The sequence below is a fragment of the Tachyglossus aculeatus genome, chromosome X1 (genome assembly GCF_015852505.1).
Source record: "Tachyglossus aculeatus isolate mTacAcu1 chromosome X1, mTacAcu1.pri, whole genome shotgun sequence".
Lineage (NCBI taxonomy): Eukaryota > Metazoa > Chordata > Mammalia > Monotremata > Tachyglossidae > Tachyglossus > Tachyglossus aculeatus.
Window position 1 is genome coordinate 72,588,211 of NC_052101.1, and position 16,569 is coordinate 72,604,779.

The following is a 16,569-nucleotide window of genomic DNA, read 5'->3' on the forward strand; positions in this document are numbered from 1 at the left end:
ATATATGATTTTTAACAAAAGCGTTCTTAGAAATCCAGTTAAGACTGCTGTCATAGAAAATCATTTCAGGTAGATAACATAAGGATGTCTGAAGATAAAAATTCCTTCTTCAAAGCTTTATAGGAATAGAAATCTCCTTATGTATGACATCTCAGACTTTGATTGTCAAATATGAATAAAGCCTTTGGTTCAAATTCTACAAACCCTATTCTTCCTGGAGAAAGCTTCATCAGAGCAGACAAGCATCTCTGCAAACATTCATCACTTCCATTATTGCATTTAAACTAAGAAAACTGTGAAAATATTTGTTTATCACTTTCCCTTCCCCGTTTATAAAAATCCTTCATTTATTTGCCAAAGGTAAAACCAGTGGTGGATACAGAAAACCTGGCTTGTAATCAGGTCCAACTGCAAAAGACAGAAGCCTGCATGTAGAAAGATACTGATGGCAGGAGACTTTGCCACAAACTAAAACCTAATGTGGCCAAGAATTACAGATGAAAATAAATTAATTTACTTGAAATGGCAAAGAGGCTTCCTGGGATCAAGAGGGTAGCAGCAAGTGGCGGAAAGCAGGGTGGGGATGTCACTGCTTTCAAAAAGCTTGGAGCAACAGCATTTGCAGCCCATTGCTTCTATAAAGTAACAAACTTTTCACCACATGCCATTCAGCAAGTGAAGGCCCCCATATGTCTTATGAGCCAGAGTTAGGCCACTATTCTTTATTACATTAACATAGCAAGAATGTGGGTTGCATGCCTCTGAGGTGGAAGTGTTAGTACAGGACTGAAAAATGAAAATGGGAATAAATGGATGTTTATGAATTATTAGCTTTATGAATTACTAGTATGGTTGCTTCATGAGAAAGAAAACCTAAATGCAATATTTCTCAGCTGTGGGTCAAAAAGTCCTAACAGGTTAGTACATTAAACTGGTTTTGCTTTTAAGCTACCATACTAGATTTTGAAACCTTATATTGTCCCGCATCGAGTGAGTTTAAATAGTTGAAGTAGAACGTACCCATGCTCAAATGACAATAAAACATCATACAGTGATACATTTTTCTTCTACTTTAATGTATCAATCCATCCCTTGGGAATGCTTTGAAGAAATGCAAAATATTATGCTTAAAATAAATCTTTCTAATTGCAAGGAAATGGCACTTGGGTTGGGTTTGTTCCTGCTAATATGGAATTGCTGCAAGCTTTGCTAGAGGAGGCAGGTAAATAAAGAACATTTCAAATTTCACAGTTTAAGTAAATTTCCACTGAGGAAAAGTAGTGTGATCACACTGTCAATAGACTGCAGCTGAAATCAAAATTCCCCACAGGAGACAATAGTCATCACCATCAACACCATTTATTTAGCACCTACTTTCTGCAATGCACTGCATCAGCTGCTGAACATTTTTTCCCCGGGGAGATAGCCCATTTAAAAACTGGTATAAATCTTCGATTGACATTGTTATTTGAGCCTTTACTTGGTATCAATAAAAATGCAACTTTACCTCAATGTACTGATAGTTATAAACACAAAGCCATTAACACAAATAATCCAGTCATCTAAAATGCCGATTATCAAAACCTATCCTGAATTTCCATAAATATCTTTAGCCCCAAGCCTAATTAACCTTACCTCTGACCCTAATTTTAGTTCTCTAGCCTTTACCTAGATCATAGTCTTAGCCCTAATGAGGTTTATTAACTATTAGAGTTGTTAAAAGGGAGATTTTTTTCATTAAACAATGATTTCATTTAATGATTGACATCATAGGTCCCAAAACACTAATTTCTTCAGAAACCATAAGCTACACTTGCACAGTTGAGGTGATGTTGAATTTCTTCATCAGTGTCAATTTTCTATGAAAGATGGCTTTGCTATAGAAAATATTTTGAAGAGGGCGAGGCTTAAGTGGGTGAGGCCCTTAGAAAAAAGTTTGTCTTCTGGGTCAAATGGTTCAGATAGGGTTCTTCAACAGGAAGGCCAAGGGCAGCAGCAAGCTTCAGGTGTAGAGGCTTCAAATAATGGAGAAAAATGTCCCCTGAGATGAGAGCTAAGAAATTTAGCAGAGTCATAAAAATGTAATTACCATTCTGTGATTTGAATCATGATTGGCAGAACCTATTAAGGTTCTCTTTTCCAAAGTGGCCCCCCTCTAGACTGTGAGCTTGTTGTGGATGGGGAATGTGTCCACTGACTCTTTTATACTCTCTCAAGCACTCAGTATAGTGCTCTGCACACAATAAACACTCAAAAACTATGATAGATTGATTGGCCCCAATAGCAGCAGTCATACCCAAGACTGTGACTATGCCAAGGACCCTTAAGAAGGGAGCAAGCAACTGGTGAGGGGAAACAGTGGTTACATTACAGCCATCTCCACCAGGGTCACTGGCTGTGCTGCTGCCCTCAATCTCATAAATTATTTCTGCTCCCATTTCCAGGGAGCAAGCCCTAACTCATAGTGGAAATGATGCTGCAAGTTGAGTAGCAGAAGGGGAGCAGTGGGGGAAGGCTGTACTGCAGACATAGCTTCTCTAGCCTTTTGTTGCTGTAATGCAGCCAGAGCAGTAGGAATAATAATAATATCTGTGGTATTTGTGAATCACTTAGTATGTTGCAGGCACTGTACTAAGCGCTGGGGAAGATACAAGCAAATTGGTTTGAAATCAATCCCTGTCCCACATGGGGCTCACAGTCTCAATCCCCATTTTACAGATGAGGTAACTGAGGCACAGGTAAGTGAAGTGACTTGCCCAGGGTCACACAGCAGACAAGTGGTGGAGTAAGGATTTGAACACACAACCTTCTGACTCGAAGGACCATTCTCTAATCACTACACCATGCTTGATGGTGCAGGAAACAGCAATCGTGTGGTGAGTGTGAGAATGTGTGAAAGTGTATGTGTGTTTGTTGCCCCTACCTCCAGTTATCTCTCTATCTGTCCTTTTCTTTGCCTTCCCCCACTCTCTTTTTTCTTTCACTCTGTTTTTTTTTTTCCCTTTCCCTGTCTGTGTGCCCTCTACCCCGCTACCTTGCTCTGTCTTTCTGGATTCCATTTTTGACTTTTGGCATCTATCAGAAAGACTCATCCACTGTCCTTCTTTGAACATAGAGTAATTTAGTCATTCTAGGCATTTCCCACCTCACTAGAGCATGGACATGTGCATCCCCTTGTCTTAGCTCCTTCTCCTCTCCGTATCTTAACTCCTCAGAGGATTGAAGCTAGTTCTCAGGACTGTGTTTACTGCAGCAAGCCTTTGGTCATAGCTCAGAAGCTACAGCAATCCCTCCTATTCCCTTACTCGTCTGGTCTTTGATTGTTTGCACCTGGCTCAAATCAAATTGACTCAGACATTCCTTGCCCCTGAAACATCTTACTGGGGCAAGGCAGTTTTGTGGTTAAGAAAATGCTGCCAACCCCTGTAAGGACTGCTTTATCTCCCTGGAGTGTTAACCATTCTTTAGAAGTTCATTCTCCCTTTAATATTTGTTGTTCCTGAATTGCCTTAGGGAGACACCACCTTTGCTCCCAAAAGGTGAGTTTCACATTATTTGTGGAATTCCTTGATAGACATACACACACACACACACACATATATACATATATTCCATTGTATTTGAGGTGATGAGACTGACAGTGTGGTTCGTCTCTAGCATATAGATGTGGTTTAAGTCTACATGCATGATTGACACTCCCTTACACACTGTGTGTCTATGTAAAGCTTATACTATACTTTGCTGCATTGATGCATTTACCACCTGCAGCACCTGTCACTAAATACCAAATTTAATCAGGCTGAGGCTTCTCATCCCTGTTGTTTTGCCTACCCAAAGCCTTTGCTGCACTCTTCAGGGTTTACAGAGTTGAGACAGTTTCCCTTGGCATAGGTAAGGGAGGGAGACCTTTGGTATCAGCAGTTTTTCATGTCCGTATCTCCAGAGTTCCACTGCAGTGTGGCAAAATGGGGATAAAGGAAAAAATAAATCAATCCTTCTGGGACCTTTCAAGACAGCCACTATCGGGGCCATCACTGGGGTTTATCAGATTGAATGCTGTTAGGAGTGTCAGATAAATTGGTTTAAAACAACATATCTAAATCTAAGTTCCCTTTCCTAAGTCATACGTTTTATTTGAAGATTTAGTTCATGATAGGGAGAATTTGCAGGTACTTAAAAATGGGGCAGGGTTTGATAAAAAAAAAAATGAGGATTTTCAATTTATTCATTTTTAATTTCTTGGAAACTATTTCTAAACATTGGCCTAATGTTACCATCTGTGAAGCATATGAAAACAGCAGTTACCCTAATAACCATGAAGGTGTTATCATTCCAGTGCTTTACAATATTTGGATTCCTGTGATTTGCATGGATATGAAACCACTTAGTGTTTGATTTCTATGCATAATTTTTCTTTGACATGAGTACCGGAGGTTCAAAGCCCATATTTTTTTATTTATTTTAATCTTTCTGCATCATTCCATAGAATTGTTAGGAGATGGATTTATAACAGACCCAAAGCTGATGCAAAAATGAAAATTAGTCTTCTACTAGTGGAACAGCAATATAATTTCACTTGCCCACAGCAATGGTATCATTTCTGTTTTAGCATGGAAGAAAATGGCTTTCTAATGTAGTTTCACCCACTAAGCAGATTTAATCTATGTAGCAAAATAACACTGTAGCTGGCAGCAAAATTCTGAGCATGAGATACATAGTACTCATAAACATACTTGTGGTTAGGTTTTATGCTAAAGATTCCCATTTATTTGGATATAAATGATATGGTATTGGTGTTTGGATATATGGCTCTATGGGCAAACACCCCCTATAATGAGTTTACTGTTGCTCTGATCTTTTTTGTATTATATACTTGAGCAAGTGGTACAAATTCATTATTAGCTTCAGGTTCTCATTTGGTCTAAAATGGCTTCTTCTTTAAGTGAAAATGCAAAATTCAAATTTTCTTATATTTCTGCCTTTTCTCGTGGAAGAGATAGCACCTTTTAGAGTGTGAAAAGTCATAAATGTCTCAGTTTTGCATAAAGGAGTATAACAGGGGTCACATGTATAAGCACTTAGGATGTAGTAAGCCCTCAATAAGTGCCATTGTTGATATATATGCATATACACACACATATATATATAAACATGCACACAATTAGGCTAGCTCATTGACACAAATGGCTTCTAAGATGTCTTGTCAGCTCAGACCTTAAGAAACACCTTCAAGTACTTTTTGAAAATTCAAATTGATCTGAAGTGGTTTCTGTTCACCAAACAATTTGACTTATTTGATTTTTAACACAAGAAAAGTTTTCAAAACATTTTGCAATCACGGACACATTTGCACAGGGCAAACCCAAATGTAGGGTGAGAACTTTAACAGACTGTCTTTATTGTGCTACTGAGGTCTGGCTCATTATTCAGTTGACTCATTATGGGGATTTGATCCCTGTAATTTTTTTTTATCACAGTTCACCAAAGAAGGGATGAAAGGTATTCAATTGAGTGCAGGCACAGAGAGATATTTTTCTGCAAAATTATGTCCTTGTATAAATCACCTAATTGGTTTCGAAGCCACTTAATTGTTGGTTGTATCTGGGAGGTCTAGTGGCTCTCTGCCCCCTATATCAACGGTCGGATGGGCTCCCTGAACTCTGGGGGACAGGATTGGGGGGGACGGGGTTGGGGGCCAGGGCTTGCGAGAGGGTGGGAGACAGCTCTAGGAGGTGAAAAGGCCTTAAATGCAGTCTGTTAAGCAGTAAATAGGCTGGAAGAGTTTCCATCCTCAGAGGTAAGGCTAGAGGTACATGTCCAGTTTTGGTCCTGGCTGATGCAATCTTGGATAACATTAGATTGGTGCTTTGACACAGATCACTCGAATGATTTCCAAAATAAACCTGTGAAATGGATGTGGTTTTCAAAGCACTCTAATTATGCAAGATGTGGAGTTTTAAGTATGTAGTCAACTCAGAGCACAAATATAGACTGAGAACTCAAAAGTGTATGAATGTGAAATCCTGATGTTCAATCCCTTTCCCAAAGCAGAGTGCTTTAGGTGAAGCGCCGACTAGTAACTAATGTCCTTTTCTTTATAAAGCTGCAGAAACATGACAAAGGAGAGGAAGACTCCCCTGCCCACTGGAGATCTGAGGAAGAAATGGCAGTCGAAGCTGCAGAACTCAAGTCATATTTTCAGGTAAACAAGTGAGGAGTCCCATTAGTAGTTGTGCTATTGTCCAGCAGCTCTAAGTCTAAAGTTTTCATTGTGGAACCCATGTAGGGGAATCAATAGCCAGTTAAGCAGTTTCCTTTCTATAGCAAGTTAGAAGCCAAAGGCAAGAGGAGGTAAATTGACAAAGTTTGTGTCAAGTAAATAAAGCCCTAGTCTTAGTAAGAACTCTTCAGTCCTAGGATTTGATTATCTACTTCACATTCAGGAGAGCACTCTTCTGTCTTCTCTCTGGGATAGAGGAAGAACAAGCCTCTTTTTCTCTTCCCTGAGTCTCCAGCATATCAGGCCACCTGCTTGACCTGCACCCAAGAGAGTCTGATCATTAAAGCTGAAGAACTAGAAGGAATCTCCACAGACCATGCCCACTCAATAACCCCTAAAAGAGTATTGTAAATTATAGTCTCCAAAAAAGGAGAGTTCACAACAAGTTTAAATAGTACTTTTTTGTGACTCCCATCCCTTCTGAGGAGGTAATTTGATCTGATGGAGACCCTAATCTAAATTCCCCATCTTGCAAGGGAAATCAGTCAGTCAGTCATATTTCTTGAGCACTTACTGTGTGCATGTTCTCTGTCTCCCCCTTTTAGACTGTGAGCCCACTGTTGGGTACGGACTGTCTCTATGTGTTGCCAATTTGTATTTCCCAAGCGCTTAGTACAGTGCTCTGCACATAGTAAGCGCTCAATAAATACGATTGATTGATTGATTGCAGAGCCTGTACTAAGGCCTTGGGAGAGTACAATACAGCAATAAACAAACACCGTCCCTGCCCACAATGAGTTGACAGTCTAGAGGGAGTCTTTCTATTCCTTCTTGTCATGTCCTCAGTGAAAAGATGACCACCATCTGAATGAGACTGTAAACTCATTGTGGGCAGGGAATGTGTCTGTTTCTTGTTATATTGTACTCTCCAAGGTACTTTGTACAGTGCTCTGCATACAATAAGTGCTCGATAAATACGATTAACTAACTGATGCCTAACACACCTGCCCTGCTTATTTGAAAATAAAAATCAGAATCCATTTGTTTCTAAAGGTACCGGGAAGCTGACAGAAGGAGCCAAAGGGATATTTGCTCTTTGTTTAAAGACAGCAAAGGATTTCCTTTTCCCAGCACCAATCTAATAGTAACTGCTGGGGAAAGTTATTCTTTAGCTTAGGAGTCCTAGGAGACTGAGTCATGTAGTGGCTAGGAGTTCCTTACTCCACAATGAAGTGTAAAGCAGCATGGCCTAGTGGAAAGAGCACAGGCCTGGGATTCAGAGGACCTGGGTTCTAATTCCGGCTCCCCCATTTGCCTGCTATGTGACCTTGGGCAAATCACTTCACTGCTCTGTGCCTCAGTTTCCTCATCTGTAAAATGTGGACTAAATCCTACCTACTCCCTCCTACACAGGCTATGAGCACCATATGGGACAGGCACTGTCTCTGACCTCATCATCTTGTATCTACCCCAGTGCTTAGAACAGTGTATGGTACAGAGTAAATGCTTAACAAGTACCATTATTATTACTATTATCATTATTATAAAGCTGATGAGGGCCCAGTAACCACCTGCCGCTCTGGACGGCACACATAGTTATTCTGTTTCAGGGTTCCATGCTGCCACGCTGAAAAAGATGACAGCATTAATGGCAAAATTTTGAGAGAATGTTTGACTTTCTCTAGGACTTGGGCAACAGTGCCCAGTTGAATCAGTGCTACCTATCACCATCTCTATCTAAACAACTCACATTCATGTCCTGCTTCCACCACCACCAATGTCACCTTGAAATGTGACCGATAATTATATGACGGACTGATATTCAGTCATTCAATCAATTGTATTTATTGAGTACTCATCATGTGCAGAGAACTGTACTAAGTGCTTAAGAGAGTACAATATAGCAGATTTGGTAGACACATTAAGAAATAGATTAAATTGAACCAGCCAAAAGGTGTTCCAGGATAGGTTAATGGTAATCTCCCTTTTTGTCTTCCCCTAATATGCTGTGTTCTGCCAATGTGCTTTTAATAATAATAGTAATAATGATGGTATTTGTTAAGTGCTTACTATGTGCCAAGCACTGTTCTAAGCACTGGGAGATACAAGGTAATCAGGTTGTCCCATGTGGGGCTCACAATCATAATCCCCAATTTACAGATGAGGGAACTGAAGCACAGAGAAGTTGTGACTTGCCCAAGGCACACAGCAGATAAGTGGCAGAGCCGGGAGTAGAACCGACGTCCTCTGACTCCCAAGCCCGTGCTCTCTCCACTAAGCCATGCTGCTTCTTTTGAGGAATTCATCTCTCAAATATATTTTTCTCCATGCTATGATTTTTACTTGTTGTATTTTCTGTTTCTTTGTTTGCTCTTCATTACATTGTGAGTGACAGGAAATATGCCAAGCTAATGAAATCAATCCAGAGTGATTGTTCAGGCATTGAATAGGAACTCAGCCTGGAAGAGAGAGGCAGTCCTCCCTACATCTTTGAAAGTCAAAGGAATTGCCTGGGAATTGCCCAGGAACACATCAGCCTGAGGAATTGCAGTGCCATTGTTATGGGACAGATTTCAATCTTCATTTAAGCTTAAACTGTCAGTCAAGAACCTGTGAGTCCAGACTAATCTGTATGAATGGTAGAGCAGTTCTCTAAAATGTCCACATTCTTCACAGTATGTCATGCCCATCCACCATTTGAGGGAGGCCTGGGTTAAATACAATCATTAGTCTCCCTCAGATTCCAAATTTTAAACAGTGACCATTAGAGGACCCCAATACACCTGGGGTCCTTGAGGTCTAGGGCCAAATTATAAGAAGGGTCATATTATAATGAATTCCATACTGGCTGTCAGTCAACCCCAGAGTCCACATGAAGGAGGAATTCCTCATTACACATCTCTAGGGAGGGGCTTCCCTTAATAATAATAATGGCATTTATTAAGTGCTTACTATGTGCAAAGCACTGTTCTAAGCACTGGGGAGGTTACAAGGTGATCAGGTTGTCCCACGGGGGCTCACAGTCTTAATCCCCATTTTCAGATGAGGTAACTGAGGCACAGAGAAGTTAAGTAACTTGCCCAAAGTCACACAGCTGACAATTGGCAGAGCCAAGATTTGACCCATGACCTCTGACTCCAAAGCCCATGCTCTTTCCACTGAGCCACGTTGCTTCTCTAATCCTTTCTACATGGGTGCTGGGAAAAGATGTTCTTCACAAGGTTAGGACAAGTTTGGTTCCCAGACCAGGTCCATTCTAGAATCAATCACTGGTATTTATTGAGTGCTTACTCTGTGCTGAGCACTGTACTAAGCACTTGGGATCAATCTAACAGTGGTGTTTTTTGAGTGCTTTCTGTGTGTGGGGCACTGTACAAAGTGTTTGGGAGAGTATAAGAAAACAGAGTTGCTAGACACAAGGAACTTACACTATAGAGGGGGAGACATACACTAAAATGTTACAGATATATACATAAGTGCTGGGAGGCCAAGTGTTTAAGGGTACAGATCCAAGTGCATGGGTAACACAGTGGGGAGAGGGAGTAGGGGAAATGAGGGTTTAGTCAGGGACTGCCTCTTGGGGGAGATGTGATTTTAGCAAGGCTTTGAAGGTAGGGAGAATGATGGTCTGTCATATATGGAGTGGGAGAGAGTTCCAGGCCAGAGGGAGGATGAGGGTACGGGGCTGGCAGTGAGATGATTGAGGTTCAGTAAGTAGGTTGGCGTTAGTGGCGTACTATGGTGCAGCACAGCATCATGTGGCCCAGTTGTTATGATAAAAGTATTGTTTTGGGGTTCTGCAATGTTGCTTCCTACTACAAAAGACATTGCATATTCATTATCCTTTCATCCTCACACCATCTCACTGAGGAGGGAGGAACAGATGATAGTTTACATTTTTGGTAACTGGTATCTACATCATTGGTACAATGGAGACCCGAAAAAGGTACTTGCCCAACATTACACAGTTGGTGGGTTTGAACAGTAAAGTGAAGTGAAGGCAGCCAAACTGGGAATAGAGGCCTCCCTAAGATTTCTCATTAGGCCTGAATTATCTAGTTTGCATGGCTGTATTGACCCAATTAAACAAATAATTGACAATCTCTATTTCATTTTGTGGTGTTCAGGATTACCATGTGAGTCAGCAGCTTTTTCTTAATGGGAAAAAAAAATCCTCGTTTAAAATTTAAAAAATCTCAAATCCACTGATGTTTAAGGTATTTCAGCGTGACAGCAGATAGAGCAGGGGACCGAGAGTGAGGTGACCTGAATTCTAGGTCTGGCTCTGCCACTGACCTGCTGGGTGATCTTGGATATATCACAGGCTTCCTGGGCCTCAAGTTCCTCATCTGTAAAATGGAGATAATGGATACTTGTCCTCCCTCCCTCTTAGAATGTGAACCGCTGTGTGGGGCAGGGACTGAGTCTTATGTGGTTCTCTTGTACCTACCCCAGTGCTTAGCACACAGTAAGTGTTCAATAAATGACAACAATAGTATAGGAGAAAAACTGGGCCTCTGACATTAAGAATTTTAAGTACTTAGCCATTTTTCCTGAGGGCCCTGCAGGAGCTCTAGGGATCATGGTATTTCTCTTGATGCTTCTGCCGTCTATAATGGTGGCATATGTGGGGGAGAATAATTGGGGTAGTTCAGCTCTGAGTTTCTGTGGCCTTTAGTTTCCACAGTACGACAGACCTATTAAAACTAAAAGTAGTTCTGGGAGAATTATGAGGACTCAAACTCAGACGTAATCATTTGTATGAGATTCTTGTCTCCAGCACAAGTGTACATTTGGGAAGTGGTGAGGAGATGTGCAAAGGGAATTTCCAGTACAAAAAACAATTTTTGACCTAAAAACAAAAACTTTGTCAAGCAGACCAAAATCCACAAGGTTCCTCTGGTCTTACGAAACTCATTTTTTTTGGAGCTGCATACCATTGTGTTTACATCTGGAATCCTATCAGCAGCATTTCTTGATTGTCATATTTCATTTCAGGCTTTTCCAACCACCATCAGCCCTGACCCCTTATATGCCTATCATTTTGGAACTCTCAGAGCAAATTAAGGCTCCTAAGGGTTTGTCAATAATATTACATTGAAGAAAAATCAGGATAATGAGAGCTGTTTCATTTATATCCATTATCTGGGGTGCAGATTAACTCATTGGGGTCTGAAAGAGAAATGTTCTCCAAAAAGGAAAAAAAAACATAACAATTGCTTCAATACCAATGTTCAATTTCCAATTGGGTAGGAACTGATGTGTAAAAATGTGAAATGCAGGCAAACAAAAAATAAATAAAATCAGGTACATAAGACACATAAGAAAAATTAACATCTCTGGGCAGCAGTGTCACCCAGGAATTAATTGCATTTGTTGAGTGCTTAGTGTATGCAGGGTACTGTACTAAGCACTTGGGAGTGCACAATACAACAAACACATTCCCTGCCCACAGTGAGCTTACAGTCTAGAGAGGGAGAAAGAGGCACTCTCCCAAGACAAGGCTCTGCCTATAGAATTCAGCCAGTGTGTATGACTTTACAAAAATTGAAATAGTTCAATTAAACCACAGATATTAAGCTCCCATCACTCTGGATCTTGGATACTCTGGATCAATTTTTCTGGAAACCAGACTACATAGGAAGTGGTGCTGGAAGAACTCTTGAATCCTGGTGCTCATTCCATGTGCAAGTCATCCAGGGATGTTGTGGCCAAGTGGAGAGTGCTGGCAGTGCCCAGAAGCATAGATTTCCAGGTCTCTGGAGTTCTCATAGTACTTTGGTCCCAGAAGTAAATCCTAAGTGGTATCATGGGATCTCTGGAGACCAGAAACATACCTCTCCTCCTTGCTTGTGCCACCTTCTTTGGTTTCAAGGGCACCATGGGAGCTAATGTATCTTCCTGGGTGATCTTCCTGGTTCCTGGTTGATGCCCAATGACTGAGTTGACCATAGAGGATTGTTGGGACTGACTGGGACATCAGCAGAGCTTCATCAGAGAAGAGTGGCTCAAGCATCATTGTAGATTCCCTTTTATGCCACTGAAAATGAAGCAGGTTTTAAAAGGAAACAGCATATAATCACTGTTCGTTAATTACATAAGTCTTGAATATGGTATTAATGGGCCATTGTTAAGAGGAAAACCATTGTTCGTATACCCCCTTGATATTTCTTTTCTATTTTTAAGCAAGCAACTGCACCTTTTTATGTTAATTTGTCATATTCCATTATTCTATATAGAAAAAGGGAGACAAATATAAATCAACAGCTCTACTGGAGACTATTTTAAATGATGCCTACAGGTGAACTGTTCTGTATTTCAGTTTGAAAAATAGATTGTAGTGTCTGCCATTTGTTTCTAGACAGTTCCCTTTTTTTTAATTCAATGAAAAGGGGATTGGTAAAGGATCTTTTAGGTCACCACAGAGTCTGCTGGTTCAGTTTGAGACTGGAAAGTTGAGGCTCACAAAAAGAGAACCAGTCATTGTGCGGTACAGCCTCCATAAGCATAACTCCTGAGTGACCCTGGAGCCCAACCAGTTGACAAATTACATCGAGGGAAGTAGCAGCTCTACCCCTTTTCCTGCCCATCCCCCCCCGCCCTACCTCCTTCCCCTCCCCACAGCACCTGTATATATGTTTATACAGATTTTTTACTCTATTTTACTTGTATATATTTGCTATTCTATTTTGTTAATGATATGCATTTAGCTTTAATTCTATTTGTTCTGACTTGACACCTGTCCACATGTTTTGTTTCGTTGTCTGTCTCCCCCTTCTAGACTGTGAGCCCGTTGTTGGGTAGGGACTGTCTCTATATGTTGCCAACTTGTACTTCCCAAGCGCTTAGTACAGTGCTCTGCACACAGTAAACGCTCAATTTATTGAAGGGAGGGAAGGGAGGGAGGGTATTCATTCATTCATTCAATCATATAAATATGATTGAATGAATGAATGAATGAATACCCTCCCTTCTACGCACTGAGGACCAGAGACTGTGTCTAATTCCCACCTCTGTATACTTTCCCAGTGTTTAGTACAGTGCTTTGCATGCAGCAAGTGCTTAATTTTTTAATGGTATTTGTTAAGTTCTAACTATGTGTTCTAAGCGTTGGGTTAGACACAGGAAAATCATATTGGACACAGTCCCTGTCCCACGGTCTAAGTTGGAGGGAGGGGGATGGAATCCCCATTTTACAGATGAGGTAACTGAGGCACAAAGAAGTTAAGTAACTTTCCCAAGGTTACAAAGCAAATAGGTGGCAGAGCTGGGATTAGAACCCAGGTCCTCTGACTCCCAGGACTGTGCTCTTTCCATTAGGCTATGCTGCTTAAGAATCATTATTCCTGCTACTACACCTTCTGATGCCCGTCTTCCTGTGTTCAAGGCCACGTTGACACCACTCCGTTGACAGTCAGGCCCAGGGTAAAGATGGAGGGATAGTAAAGTGTGAGACGCTCTTTGTCTGCCAGATGATGTGGTGATGTTAGAGTTCTTGGGCCAGACTTGAGAGAAAACTGGTGGTATTATCTTTAGTTCAGTGCTGAGCATTACATTTTCCCTAGAGCACTAAAAGTAAAAATGAAACTTTCTACTGAAGAATCTACATAAGAAAAACACGATTGCCTGGTGAAGACCTGATAGCGCCAACCCTGAGAAAGCCACTTACCCTGTGTCTCACCTCTCCCTTTTACCAGCTACAATGATCTATGCACAGTGAGAAAGTGCTAGGAGGACTGTGAAGATTAATGTTATTAACGTCATAAAATGTTTCCTGAGCCGCAGCATTTCTGGGCTATGTTGAGAGCCATTCCCTCTCATCTTATGAAGTCTCTCGCTCCATCCCTTCTCCCCTCCTTAACTTCTATCTTCAACCACTCTCTCTCCACTGGTTCCTTCCCCTCTGCCTTCAAACATGCCCACAACTCTCCCATCCTAAAAAAAAACCCTCTCTTGACCCCACCTCAGCTTCAAGTTATCGCCCTATCACCCTCCTGCCATTCCTTTCCAAACTCCTTGAAAGAGTCTTCTACACGCACTGCCTCCAATTCCTCAATGCCAACTCTCTCCTCGACCCCCTCCAATCTGGCTTCCATCCCCTACATTCCACGGAAACTGCCCTCTCAAAGGTCACCAATGACCTCCTGCTTGCCAAATCCAACGGCTCATACTCTATCCTAATCCTCCTCGACCTCTCAGCTGCCTTTGACACTGTGAACCACCCCCTTCTCCTCAATATGCTATCCAACCTTGGCTTCACAGACTCTGTCCTCTCCTGGTTCTCCTCTTATCTCTCCGGCCGTTCATTTTCAGTCTCTTTTGCGGGCTCCTCCTCCCCCTCCCATCCCCTTACTGTAGGGGCTCCTCAAAGGTCAGTTCTTGGTCCCCTTCTGTTCTCTATCTACACTCACTCCCTTGGTAAACTCATTCACTCCCACGGCTTCAACTATCATCTCTGTGCTGATAACACCCAAATCTATATCTCTGCCCCTGCTCTCTCTCCCTCCCTCCAGGCTCGCATTTCCTCCTGCCTTCAGGATATCTCCATTTGGATGTCTGCCTGCCACCTAAAACTCAACATGTCTAAGACTGAACTCCTTGTCTTCCCTCCCAAACCCTGCCCTCTCCCTGACTTTCCCATCACTGTTGATGGCACTACCATCCTTCCCGTCTCACAAGCCCGCAACGTTGGTGTCATCCTCGACTCCGCTCTCTTGTTCACCCCTCACATCCAATCTGTCACCCAAACCTGCCGGTCTCACCTCCACAACATCGCCAAGATCCGCCCTTTCCTCTCCATCCAAACCGCCACCCTGCTCGTTCAATCTCTCATCCTATCCCGACTGGATTACTGCATCAGCCTCCTCTCCGATCTCCCATCCTCCTGTCTCTCCCCACTTCAATCCATACTTCACGCCTCTGCCCGGATCGTCTTTGTGCAGAAATGCTCTGGGCATGTTACTCCCCTCCTCAAAAATCTCCAGTGGCTACCAATCAACCTACGCATCAGGCAAAAACTCCTCACCCTCGGCTTCAAGGCTCTCCATCACCTCGCCCCCTCCTACCTCCCCTCCCTTCTCTCCTTCTCCAGCCCAGCCCGCACCCTCTGCTCCTCTGCCGCTAATCTCCTCACTGTGCCTCGTTCTCGCCTGTCCCGCCATCGACCCCTGGCCCACATCATCCCCCTGGCCTTGAATTCCCTCCCTCTGCACATCTGCCAAGCTAGCTCTCTTCCTCTCTTCAAAGCCCTACTGAGAGCTCACCTCCTCCAGGAGGGCTTCGCAGAATGAACCCCCTCCTTCCTCTCCCCCTCCTCCCTCTCCCCACCCCCCCGCCTTACCTCCTTCCCCTCCCCACAGCACCTGTATATATGTATATATGTTTGTACATATTTATTCATTCATTTTATTTGTACATATTTATTCTATTTATTTCATTTTGTTAATATGTTTAGTTTTGTTGTCTGTCTCCCCCTTCTAGACTGTGAGACCGCTGTTGGGTAGGGACCGTCTCTATATGTTGCCAACTTGTACTTCCCAAGAGCTTAGTACAGTGCTCTGCACACAGTAAGCGTTTGTGATAATTATTCAATGTGTTAGCTTTTCCCTTCACATTCTTTACATATTAGAAAATGTCTTCATTTCACTGAGTCAAATTGCAGTGAGGCTTCAACACCGTTGGAAAAGAACCATTGATTTCACCCAGAAAAAAAAGCAGGAAATGGCAGTGTCTTCCGCTGTTTATCTCGCAATTTTTTTTTTCATAAGAGCATCTTATGTCACATTTCCAAGGTGATATTGGGAAATAGCAGGTTTGTTGTTGAAATTAGAGTTGACTCACTTTTCTAAACATCAGATTTCTGGATCCATGCACTGTAGACTTGGGGTGACATGAAGTTGGGTACCAACTGGGATTTGCTTTGGAGTCTTCTCCAGCAAACTATTTTATACTTTGAGACCGGCAGACTTTGGTGACAAATTGGATGTGAGGGGTTAACGAGAGAGTGGAGTCGAGGATGACACCGAGGTTGCGGGCTTGTGAGACAGGAAGGATGGTAGTGCCGTCAACAGAGATGGGAAAGTCAGGGAGAGGGCAGGGTTTGGGAGGGAAGACAAGGAGTTCAGTCTTGGACATGTTGAGTTTTAGGTGGCGGGCAGACATCCAGATGGAGATGTCCTGAAGGCAGGAGGAGATGTGAGCCTGGAGGGAGGGGGAGAGAGCAGGGGCAGTAATGAGGCACTGCACCACTAATTCCTAATACGAGATGTATTTATGGAAATGTTCCTGGTGTACTGGGTCCCACTGTCAGGCCAGTGCAATTAACCTTACATTTTTTATCTTGCTATAGG

The 16,569-nt window shown here is 42.3% G+C and overlaps 1 protein-coding gene across 4 annotated transcripts in view; it reads left to right on the top strand.

Moving 5' to 3' along the window:
• The window catches only part of FHIT (fragile histidine triad diadenosine triphosphatase), a 1,410,080-nt gene that overhangs the window by 1,373,390 nt on the left and 20,121 nt on the right, over window positions 1-16,569 (top strand). For all 4 annotated transcript variants that reach the window (XM_038772586.1, XM_038772589.1, XM_038772587.1 and 1 more), the window contains one exon: window positions 6,104-6,202. In XM_038772586.1, the coding sequence (XP_038628514.1) occupies window positions 6,104-6,202 (99 nt within the window). The remainder of the gene's footprint in view (window positions 1-6,103; window positions 6,203-16,569) is intronic.